This window comes from Amyelois transitella, chromosome 10 (genome assembly GCF_032362555.1).
Source record: "Amyelois transitella isolate CPQ chromosome 10, ilAmyTran1.1, whole genome shotgun sequence".
NCBI lineage: Eukaryota > Metazoa > Arthropoda > Insecta > Lepidoptera > Pyralidae > Amyelois > Amyelois transitella.
Window position 1 is genome coordinate 8,648,789 of NC_083513.1, and position 12,026 is coordinate 8,660,814.

Below are 12,026 nucleotides of genomic sequence, written 5' to 3' on the forward strand. Positions count from 1 at the left end.
GACGGGACCATCTTTTCCATAGTAGAATTAGTAAGCGACAAGGTAAAAAGTAAAAATCCTCATTTCTTCAAGAACGATAATATCTCCAGTTAACTGTCATAATTCTAAATAGCGTTCTTTTACCAACCTTGGACACAAGACCTTAAAAATGGAATATTTCTGACAATAGATTGTATTGTACAGAATTGGTGATGGACAATCGGCCACTAATGGGCCCTATGGGTCAAGCATATCTGAAATCAGACGAGTACGGTAAGACTTCGCGAGAAGTTACCCTATGCATGGTACTGTGATCGTATGAGTGCTTCGTCACGGTTCTAAACGCGGGCGTGGTATAAACATTTAAATAATGAACGTTAACATTGTAACAGTGACGTGTTAAACCGGCCAATCAGAGGCTTACGTTCTTTGAGAGTGGAATCTGATTGGTCGGTTTTGGCACGTCTTAATGCGCTTCTGTGGAACTTTCATTCATTCATATCTCCATAAAAATAAATTTAATCGATATGTTGCTTAATCATAAGTAAAACAAATACCAACTAAATGTAGGCATTGCATAAATTTAACATTCTATACATTATGTTATGTATGTAGAAAGAAACAACATTTCAAATAACACTATAAAGCATTTGCTAACTTTGCAATGATATTTTTTCTTGTGATGAATCAATAATATAAAAAAAGCTTAATTTTTACCAAAAGAAACATTAATTTGAACCCCTGTTTTGTCTATCCCGCGTCCGTTCTACTTAAACCAGGCACATCCGCTCATTCACAACACCATATGTCTTATGTGGCAGGCAATAAACTGCAAGTTCGCTTAACACCACAACAAAACGAATTCGGCACCATTTCACCGTAACACAAATTTTCAATATCACTTAAATCCCAATGTCACTAATATGTGGTAGATAAGTGCGCCCTCATAAATAATGAAATAACTAACAAAGTCTAAAATTGTCTTTTGAATATTGCAATTCTTTAAAAAAATAATCATAAAATTACAAAGCATTAATATTATTATTATGTCTAATTTATTTGCAACACATTTTTTTTTGTAATGTGAAATAGGCTTCCTATATCTTACTTGTTATTTGGAAATAGAGTTAAAAAAATGTGTGCCCTCAAGGAAGTGAATTCTTGAATTTTAAATGCACTGTTTAAAAAAGTCTGTAAATACCTAAACAACCTCTTTTACGTAATATCTACATACGTAATAAAACTACAATTAACTTATATAAAATCACCATCTTTTAAAATTTAATATACCACTATAAATATTTGTCCAGGTCGCATTGGAACCCCCCACTATATGGCCCCAGAAGTGGTTTCAAGTCAGCTGTATGGGAAACCTGTGGATGTTTGGGCTGCGGGCATCCTTCTCCATGTGTTACTGGTCGGATATCTGCCTTTTACGGGCACCAGGGAGAGATTGTTTGAAGCCATCTGCCGGGGGAGGTTGAGAGTAAGTACATTCATGTATCATGTATTTTTCCTTGGAGTATTAAAAAACTGGATGCACACATTCGGCAGTTTAGCTTAATAATGAAATTGAAATTCAGTTAATGTAAGGTGTTCCAAATGAGAATTGAACCGAGGATTTATAAATAAACAATGAATGAAGGTATAAATATATTTATTTATTGAGTTTGTCAGACCCAATGGTTTACTGGTAGATAATTCTTCTAGCAATATGTTCGCCAATTGCGCTATACATTTGTATTTTGTACAATAAAGTTAAAATAAGTTAATTAAAATATAGACAATAAGATTGTGAGTTACAGTTATTGTGAACGAGTAGAGTTTTATATTTGAGGTTTTTGTGCTTTATTATAATACGTTTAGATTCATTTTTGTACGTCCGTACGCATTTGTTTATTTCATCGGGATTGTACGTCAATGGGTCATATATCAAAATAAATATAATATAACAAACTTCAACAGTTCGATGCTCCGATGTGGGACGATATAAGCGACGCCGCAAAAGATCTGGTCCAGCGGATGCTAACCGTGGACCACACCCAGCGGATCAACATACAAGAAGTTCTCAACCACCGGTGGATAAGGGTGAGTGAACTTAATCGATCGAGGTTTAGATAGTGTTAGGTTGTGAGCCTATCATCATTTAAGAAGAATCACAAGTTGATTTAGTTTTAAGATATGCGCGGTAAGAAAAACCACTGGCACACAATACAAAATTTCAGATGAGAAATTTACCTTGAAGTTTTTCGATACCGCCTCGCCTCGATCGCTTTTTTATACTAATAATTATTTGTATAGATAGAAAAAATAATACGAATTTAAAACTCGGAAATTGGCTGGAGTGCTGTGAGTACCTACTGGGCACCAATAAAAAATTCCTTTCCCATGGATGTCGTAAAAGGCGACTAAGGGATTGGCCTATACATTTTGATTTCTTCTCTTAGACGATGGGCTAGCAACCTGTCACTTTTTAATGTCAATTCTATCACCTTTCCAAGACTGTTGGTTAAGTCTACCCCCCCCCGCAAGGGATGTATAGACGTGAATATGTATAATGTATGTAAATTGGCTGGAATAGGAGAAATATTGATCTTATTAAAATTTATTAAGAGTTTGATGTGCTTTTGCATGTACTTTCGTGGCACACGCTTTTTTTTTTGGACCACCAGATTTAAATAAAAAGTATAAGTAACTTTCGTTTTTATCTTTGGTACATATTACATACATACATACATATGGTCACGTCTATATCCCTTGCGGGGTAGACAGAGCCAACAGTCTGGAAAAGACTGAATGGCCACAGTTCAGCTTCACGTTCAGCTATTTGGCTTAATGATAGAATTGAGATTCGAATAGTGACAGGTTGCTAGCCTATCGCCTAAAAAAGAACAAAGGCAACATATTTAAATAATTAATAAATCTTATATTACAGGACCGCGACAAGCAAAACCGCATCCACCTGGCGGCCACAGTCGAAGAACTGAAGAAGTTCAACAGTCGCCGCCGCCTCCGCGCTGCCACTTTAGCCGCCGCACACAACGACGAGGAAGAAGACGAAGAGCAAGCGCCGAGGAGGCAGCTCATGATGGAGGAGGCTGCCGCTGCAGGTGAATGAATTACGTGAATTTTTAGTTATAAAGTGCCGTGTGGTTGCCGGCACCATTACAAAAAAGAATAGGACCACTCCCATCTCTTTCCCACGGATGTCGTAAAAGGCGACTAAGGGATAGGCTTATAAACTTTGGATTCTTCTTTTAGGCGATGGGCTAGCAACCCGTCACTATTGAATCTCAATTCTATCACTAAGCCAAACAGCTGAGCGTGGCCTATCATCATGGCCATCTTTTCAAGACTGGTGGCTCTGTCTACCCCGCTGGGGATATAGACGTGATCATGTGTTTTTAGTTTTAATTTTGACGCCATAAATCCTACTAATATTATAAATGTGAAAGTTTGTGAGTATGTCAGTATGGATGTTTGTTACTCTTTCACGCAAAAACTACTGAACCGATTATGATGAAATTTGGTATGTAGGTAGCTGAAGACACAGAATATATAAGCTACTTTTTATCCCGGAGTTCTCGCGGGATTGTTAGGGTTTCCATGCGGACGAAGTCGCGGGCGTCTTCTAGGATTTTATATACATTAAAAATACGATGGTAAAGTCTATTTTAAACATAATAACATAAAAAAATATTTAATAATAACTATGCCAACAGTGAAGAACGAAAATATGAAACAACTTTTATTGGGACATCATACCCGTAAACGCTATAATTAAGGTAGCTGCCAAACAAATATCGTTCATGATGCGAAAAAAAAACTCAGGTGTAAAGTAGTTAAATAACGTTTTGAAGGGGCATTGTGAATTCGCCCAATAATGAATTAATTTATATGTAAATCAACTATTCCTCTAAATGTGTAAAGGGAAGGAGAAGGTTGTGTTATGGTGTTGAAGGATTCTATTTAAATTGTATTCGCATTGTATTGAAAAATCGTAACATACATACCATAAAATTACGCCTCTTTCCCGGGGGGGGGGGGGTAGGCAGAGACTTCCTCTTTCCACTTGCCACGATCTTTGCATATTTCAAAGCTTCATCCACATTCATAACTCTCTTCATGCAAGCTAATAATAATAAGCTACTATCTATATACAATCAATAAGCTACTCATCGTAACATAATGAACTAAATTTGTTTCAGCCGTGAACTTAGTCGTGGAATCGTTGGATGACGTGGCAGTGTTGCAAGACGGCCCCATGTTTATGGATCCGGATTTGTTTCACAGCGTTTTGGATGATTTGCAACTGAGGGCGCTTTTGGAGGTAAGTTTGTCTATGACTTAATTGTTTTTGGTATTTTTTGTTGCCATTTTTGTCGTCACCATAATGAAAATGAAATGTCAAGTTTATAGTATTTTTTTACGAGTAATTTGGTAAAAAATGACTTTTCAATATGTTTAAGATAACATTGTTGTGGTTCGCGCCATCTGTTGTCAGATTTTAGAAACATTTCGTTCAACTAAAAGCGCTATTCTGTAGGTAAAAGGAAGGTTTAAATGTTTTCTAGTTACACTAGAGGTCACTTTTGATAAAACATTTGTTCCTTTGAGAACCAGAGGATATAAAAATTGACATATGAAATATTTTCTATTTCTATTTTCTATTTTTGTATAATATACATATAAGAGAAAATATTTCAAGACACATATAAAATATTTAAGGAAAATACATATTATTAACATTCTCTGAGACATTTCATTGCAGTGTTTCTTTCTTTTTTACAAAAATATTCCATATTTCGGTTACTATACGTCGTTGATGTGTGAGGATAGAGCTTCATTCGACCATACTTCTGAAAAAAAAAATTAAAATGAAAAACAAATTAAAAAATATTTATTCTTTAACTTACAATATGGTAAATAACAAAAGTGTTTGAAGTCTCCTGTTAAGTATGTTATACCTGTGTTAGGAGACTCCGCTCTTCCAAGGGCACAGATTGTAAGTTACTTATACTAACTACTTTCATACATACATACATATAGTCACGTCTATATCCCTTGCGGGGTAGACAGAGCCAACAATCTTGAAAAGACTGAATGGCCACGTTCAGCTATTTGGCTTAATGATAGAATTGAGATTTAAACAGTGACAGGTCGCTAGCCCATCGCCTAAAGAAGAATCCCAAGTTTGTAAGCCTATCCCTTAGTCGCCTTTTACGACATCCATGGGAAAGAGATGGAGTGGTTCTATTCTTTTTTGTATTAGTGCCGGGAACCACACGGCACTAATACTAACTACTTCTCCTTATATAACCAATAAATTCTCACTGGTAGGTCTACGACCGCATAGCATGCACCGTGGTGGTGACCAGCGGTCGCGCGCCGGCCGCGGACGCCCGCCAGCGATGTCGGCAAGCGCTGGACGCGGCCGCCCGGCCGAGGCACACGGGCGCCTCCCCCGCCACCGCCACCGCCATACACGAGACCAGGCGGCTGTTGGCCGAGCCTCATATCAAGGTCAGTGGTGTTAATGTAGAAACTAATGATGACAATCTAAATTTAAGTGCAATAAAGCGTGCCGTAGCTGCCGCACACAAAGTGTTTGGTAGTGACTGGAGATAACTCGAAGTGGGAGATGTGAACTAATGATGACAATATATAGAGATAAATTTAAGTGCAGTAACGGCCGCACACAGAGTGTTTGGGAGTGTAACCAAGGGAGCCAGGGGAAATTTCGGGAAATCCTCGCCTTAAATCTTACCTTGAGGACGAACCTCGGGATCTTATAAAACATACATAAGATCCCGCCATACGCCTGGCCTGGTACGGTTACTGCTCTGAGACCAACAAGTAACGGCTCAGAGCATAAGAAATCCAGAGTCTCAGAGCAGTCGTCGGGGCCCCGCGCTACGTAAGGAACTCGACGATCCTCAGGGACCTCAAGTACGTAAGCCTCGATTAGTGGCCCGTTTGGCTGCGAAAATGTTGGAGATGGCGGACGCATCGTCTCCGGACCTAAGCCTTGCCCGCTGCCTCGCGGCAGACGTCGCCGAGCAGTGTTGCCGCGGCCGCTCATTTGGAATTCTCAAACATCTGCGAAGACCCAGTCTATCGCCCTGTCTATTGTAATAGACAGCGCTGAAGTCCCATAGCATAGGATCAAAAACCCTGACTAATATCTCCGAAGATCTTTCAGGGCTGTTGTTTTGCAATGAATATCGTCTTTTCTTTTATACGCAACTTAAATGATATTCCATCCATCTGACTGTTGAATTCGATGTATTTAATTCGTTTTTAAAAATATAGTTTGAAGAGAACACTATTAAAAATTACATCTTAGAAAATACATAGAGAATGTTGATAATTATGTGAATCTATAAAATTACAAATGATTTTCGAGCAAAATTAAGAACATCGTTAACTTTGTTTAACCATTATTCAAATAACTTGGCATCAAAGACCACTATCCATGTTATCGGAGCCACTAAATATTTATGAGAATCGCCAACTTACCTTTATAAATGAAACGTTTCATGAACACATGTTGCGTCATAATTGATTCACGCATTCTGTATTTACCTACGGTTCCCTAACTTGTATTGGGGGAAACATGTTGGGAATCGGGAATGAGCCTACGAAATTCAATATCCATAACTTGGACGGTCGAACACGGAAGATTTTCGGGAATACAGTTTGAAAATGCTGTCCACGCATAAAGGCGCGTTCATGATGAGAGGCTTCAATTTCACAAAAATATAAGTATATCTTTTTGTTTGTTTTTATAATTTTCCCACGTTACTTTGAAACAGCTAAAAGTAAAACTTCAAACGTAAGTAATAAAGCACCATCTTGACCAACCGGACTTCCTATCCTATCGAAAATTTGAGGCATATATTAATATGTGGCAGATTTTTCAATTTTTTTCTTCGTGGCTTCCGTTTATTTTATCTAATAAGGCTTTTGACGTGGAATTCATCACGCCCAAGATCAATAACCGGTCTTAATTCAATTCCCACCTCGGATCGCCATATATTTCAGTGACAAACAATGGATTTTGCCAAAAGGTCACAGTCGTATTGATATTATTTACCACTTGACGTTTCGATACAGACAGGTACCTACCCTATGACCACAGGTTGCACGAATTATCTTTACCATTTCTTATTCTGATATTACAGAATTAATTATCTGGTTGTCATAGACGTAGAAAATAAGACAGACTTTGTGTGGCTTGAAATAAGTGAAGCATTGCAATGGTGTCATGTGTAAGTGACAGCAAATGAGATAATCTATGACGTAATGACAGCCGCCTGTCAGACTATTAGTGAGAGTGAGGTGTGTATATATAAGTGGGCTGGCATACTATTGATGCTTCATTTTGCCGTATAGTAAAACTTCGTCCGCCTTCTTTTCTATACCTATGCTGGTTTCATGTAAGTGTCAGTTCCTTACAGTGGTACTTTTTATTCTGCGATGATAACTCCATGTGAACATACCCTTACGCAAAATTTCATTCGAATGTATTGGAAAATATTATGTCTACGCGCCGTGTCGTATGTTACTCTTATAAAAGTTTTATGCTGCGTCCCGTATCTCTTCGTTTACATATAGGGTTAACATAAATCTGTGGGACTTCCCACCTTGAATATGTGTGGATTCGTACCTTTTTACCCATAAACTTACAAGGATACGTTGTAAAAAATAGATGAGGTGTGTGGAGTATACGGAAGGTTGAATTAAGTAATAAAATTTAGGTACTTTATAAAGTTAAGACTATGGTTATTTCTATGTGTTTTTCGCTCCTAACTTTATCCGTGTATAAATAAATTGTATCCTTTGTTTTATTTTGAAAATAACGTCACATCCTTTTTGTACATTTTGCGTGAAAAAGTGTGATTTAATAAAACATCGAAGAGACCAAGTTATTACTATTTTAATATCCTGTGTAAAATATAAGCCAAAGATAAATGGTATTTTCTTTCGGTAGATAACTCAATGTCGCCATAACGCTAGCACTTGACACCGCACTATTTATTTCCACCGGGTATGCTTGCCAACTGTATTGAGTCTAAGTGATTGTGTTGTCAAGAGAAGATTATGCAAAATTGTTTAGTAGAGTTCTGACAGTGATGGGTTTTTGGTATCTTATCATACTTCCTAGCTACTAAAATTTATTAGTCGAAATTAATTTAATTTGTCTATCTGTCTGTTACGCTTTTACAACACGTGTGAATTTTATTATCAGAGGTCACACAAGGGTTACTTTTTTTAAATTTCCACAACTACAAAAAGAACAAAAATATTTTTCTTAATTGAGAAATATTGAGGCATATTGATGCCTGATGGTAAGTAAGATGGGTTCTAAGCTGGTGCACGCAAAGTCGACAGAACAGTCGGTTCAGTTGGTGACAGATTGCTAGTCCTTCGCCTAAAAGAAGAATCCCAAAATTAGTAGCCTATCTCTTGATTGTCTTATGCAGACAAGGAGAATATCATTTTGCAACTTCCTAAATTCCAATATTAAGTATCAAAATATAATTTTAATAAATTACTTTGATTTTAAAATCAACTTTGATTCTAAGTATCTCTCTTTTGTGTCGTCTGAATTAGATATTATTATGTGTGAATTATTACATAAGTAGCATTACCTGGGGTGGCTTACTGATAAAAGTGAAATTCATAGTGCATCACTCCCACAATTTCCCTAAGCGTATAAAAACACATAAATCATACGTTTAATGCTGAATCCAGCCGTCACACTACTCGGGACTCAATTTATAACTCACATAAGACAATAAATACAAAAACACAGAAACCTACTTTGCATCCGCACATTTCTGGAAATAAAAGTTTTCGCGACATCCGCCAAGTTTGATGCTAGAAGTGCATAGCTAGCCATGTTGCTAAAAGTTCTAGTAACTGTGAAACTCACATTTTATTGTTTTAATACCTATATATATTTAACTTCTTATGTAGTAAAAAGTTTACCACATATACCAATGTATAAATTTTTTATATTGTTTTTTGACCACGGTTGAACCTGAAAGATATCGAATAGCTGTAATATTAAAAAACTAAAAAAAATAATTTTTTTTTACATATTTTGGTTAAGTTAGGTTAGTAAAATCTTATTCATACATGCGAAAAATCCTATTCAGAGGGGTAGGCAGAGACTGCATCTTTTCACTTGCCACGATCTCTGCATACTTCTTTCGCTTCTTCCACATAAGCAATTCTATTCCTGCAAGCTCGGTGGTAAAAGTGCGCAAGTATGGAAGATACGGCCATTAATTTTCATACCCTATTATTATTCTTATATTTAGGAAAACAATCTAAATTAAGTGAAAATGCCAGATTTCTGTAAGAAGTAAAATAGAAACACAAACATTAAATAATGTTCGAGTTAGAAGTTTTGAATGTAAACTAGTGTAGTGAGCTAAAACCCCACGCAAAGCTTACTAACCCTAACACATACTAAGGTTTAAATAAATCTCGACTATTAAATATTTAATCAACTAAACAAACAGTAAATTAATCTAAAATTTGCAGCAGCAGAATTTTGCACAGGAATTTAAATTTAAAACTTTGAAAATGTGACGCTGCGACGCGGTATATTATTAACTCCGTTCAGTTTTTTTCTGCTGAAAACGTATAATCTATCGTATAATATAATCTGCAGACATTTTCCATCCAGGATAATGGTCTACCTCGGTTCCTGTTACGTCATTAGGTTTTCGCTTTATAAAATTGTGGATTTGAATTTCAGTAGGTACATTGTACATCAAAATTTTTAAAATATCCAGTTGTGGCTTGTTTGTTAATGATTATGATTCAGTTAATATTATTAGTTTGTATTATATTATTATATTTTTAGGTAAAGTTACTCTATGATAATTATGGATTTGGAGTTAAAGAGCCGAAAACAGTTTGAAACTTTTATTGTTTATGGATTTGATTTAGTTCGTTTTTGTTTTTGAAATTGTCAAGTACTTGTTTACTACTTATTTTTAATTTTCCTTCATCAAAATTTTCATGTTAATTATGTCATGTAAGTATTTCCTGAATATAAACCAGTTGTCATCGTGTCTCATGTCATGAACGTTGGTATGCAATTCGGCGATGACAAGCGTGAAACGTAACTAATGAACCGTTCACATGCATTAGTATAATTAAACAAGCAGTTAGTACATACACAGATCTATTTCCACTTTGTCAAATTAATAAAGACCGATATTTTTTATTATATACTTACACACTTATCATTAAGTCTTTTTCTCACAGAGGTTGGCAGAAGCTATGAATTTCCATTTGATGTTTCTATACAACTGATTCCCATCTGATCTCCGTAACTTTTGCAGGAGAAACTAACCTTACTTAATTCTGGGGGTTTTCATTATCTTCGGAGTATCGGTTAGCACTGAAAATAATGTTTATAACTCAGAAAGAGTCAAGCATTTACCGTTAACTGCCGAGGTAGGATTTAAACTTCAACGGTTGGACCAACGACCCTCAACTTATTTCACTGTTAGCTATTGAAACCAATTAATATTTACATGCTCCAGTATTACTGCCAACCTGGAACTTACTTTACCTACTTATAATTTATATTTATTATAATTCTCTAATATAATTATTCAAATGGTGTACGGGTTAATACTTGAATTAAGTTTAAAATACGAGGGCGACTTTTCAATTAATTTTCCCAGCTTTAATATGAAATAAGGCCCATTTTTCATCCAGCTTCACTCCGGTTAGTCCCCTTGCATTAATCAAACTCTAATGACGCCTAGTTTGGGCTATATAGCTGAGATAATGCGGTTTTCCTGGCTAAATGCAGTTGGAGATTAGAGGCGCCTCACATAAAAGAATTAACCAAATGCGCTTATCTTGATACTGTAATTTACATGGGAGCCGGTATTATATTTTATCACAAATTTAAGTGTAAGCTGTAGCTTTAGTTACATTAGTATTTTTGATAATATCAATTTTTTTTTTAAATAAATAAAGTTATGACTGTCATATTTATCGTGATTTTGATAAAACGTACCTACGTACTACTACTACTTAGTACCTATGTACTACAAATAAAATGTTCATTTTGATGATACCGATAAATAAATAAATATAAATATATACGGGACAAATTACACTGATTGAGTTAGCCTCGAAGTAAGTTCGACACTTATGTTACGAGATACTAACTCAACGATACTATATTTTATAATAAATACTTATATAGATAAACATCCAAGACCCAGGACAATCAGAAAAAGTTCTTTTCTCATCATGCCCTGACCGGGATTCGAACCCGGGACCCCCGGTGTCACAGACAAGCGTACTACCGCTGAGCCACAGAGGCCGTTAATAAAATATAAGATTGATATGCAATAAAAAGGTAATAAATATTCGGACGGGCAAACGAACATGACTTAAGTGTTTCATTTTTCCATATCGTCATGGAAATGGAAAAATAGAGAACAGTCGATTACTAGTTTATTTTCGTTAAGCCGGTTGAAAATTCATAACAGGCATTCCACAATCTCGCAAACTCTGAAATTAGCGAATAGGAGTCTAGAATAATAAGCATAGTCTGAATAAAGTCATTGTTCTGCAAACACATACCGTTGTACGTACCGCATTAATTACGGCGGATTCAGAACACTATGACATAGCTCAGCAAGGCTTCGGCTCCACTGAGGCGGAGACGAGCGGAGCGGAGAGGAGACGTGTGGGGGATCATATTACATGAAATCCACATCTCGTCTCCGCTCCGCTTCAATAGACACAGTCAAGCTGAGACGAGCGGCAAAGTGACGTGGTAGAAATCGACAGCTCTGCTCCACAGCTCCGCCTCAGTGGAATCACGTAGGTACCTCTTTTCACAGCTCTGCTCCTCTCAGCCCCGCTCGTCTCCGCCTCAGTGGAGCCGCAGCCATATGCTATGATAATCATGTTCGAGGTGCCTTGTTTGAAATAGCGTGGCTTTTCCTTCTAAAATGAATAGAAGAAAGAATCTTTGTCTGGAAGATATATCAATTTGC

At 36.5% G+C, this 12,026-nt stretch overlaps 1 protein-coding gene across 3 annotated transcripts in view; it reads left to right on the top strand.

Annotated features, from left to right (window-relative positions):
* LOC106141412 (peripheral plasma membrane protein CASK) overlaps window positions 1-12,026 on the top strand; it is a 206,268-nt gene that overhangs the window by 4,329 nt on the left and 189,913 nt on the right. For 2 of the 3 annotated variants that reach the window (XM_060946162.1, XM_060946163.1), the window contains exons 6-11: window positions 184-252; window positions 1,290-1,465; window positions 1,945-2,067; window positions 2,915-3,089; window positions 4,188-4,309; window positions 5,320-5,502. In XM_060946162.1, the coding sequence (XP_060802145.1) occupies window positions 184-252; window positions 1,290-1,465; window positions 1,945-2,067; window positions 2,915-3,089; window positions 4,188-4,309; window positions 5,320-5,502 (848 nt within the window). The remainder of the gene's footprint in view (window positions 1-183; window positions 253-1,289; window positions 1,466-1,944; window positions 2,068-2,914; window positions 3,090-4,187; window positions 4,310-5,319; window positions 5,503-12,026) is intronic. The other variant, XM_060946164.1, reaches the window with a different exon arrangement.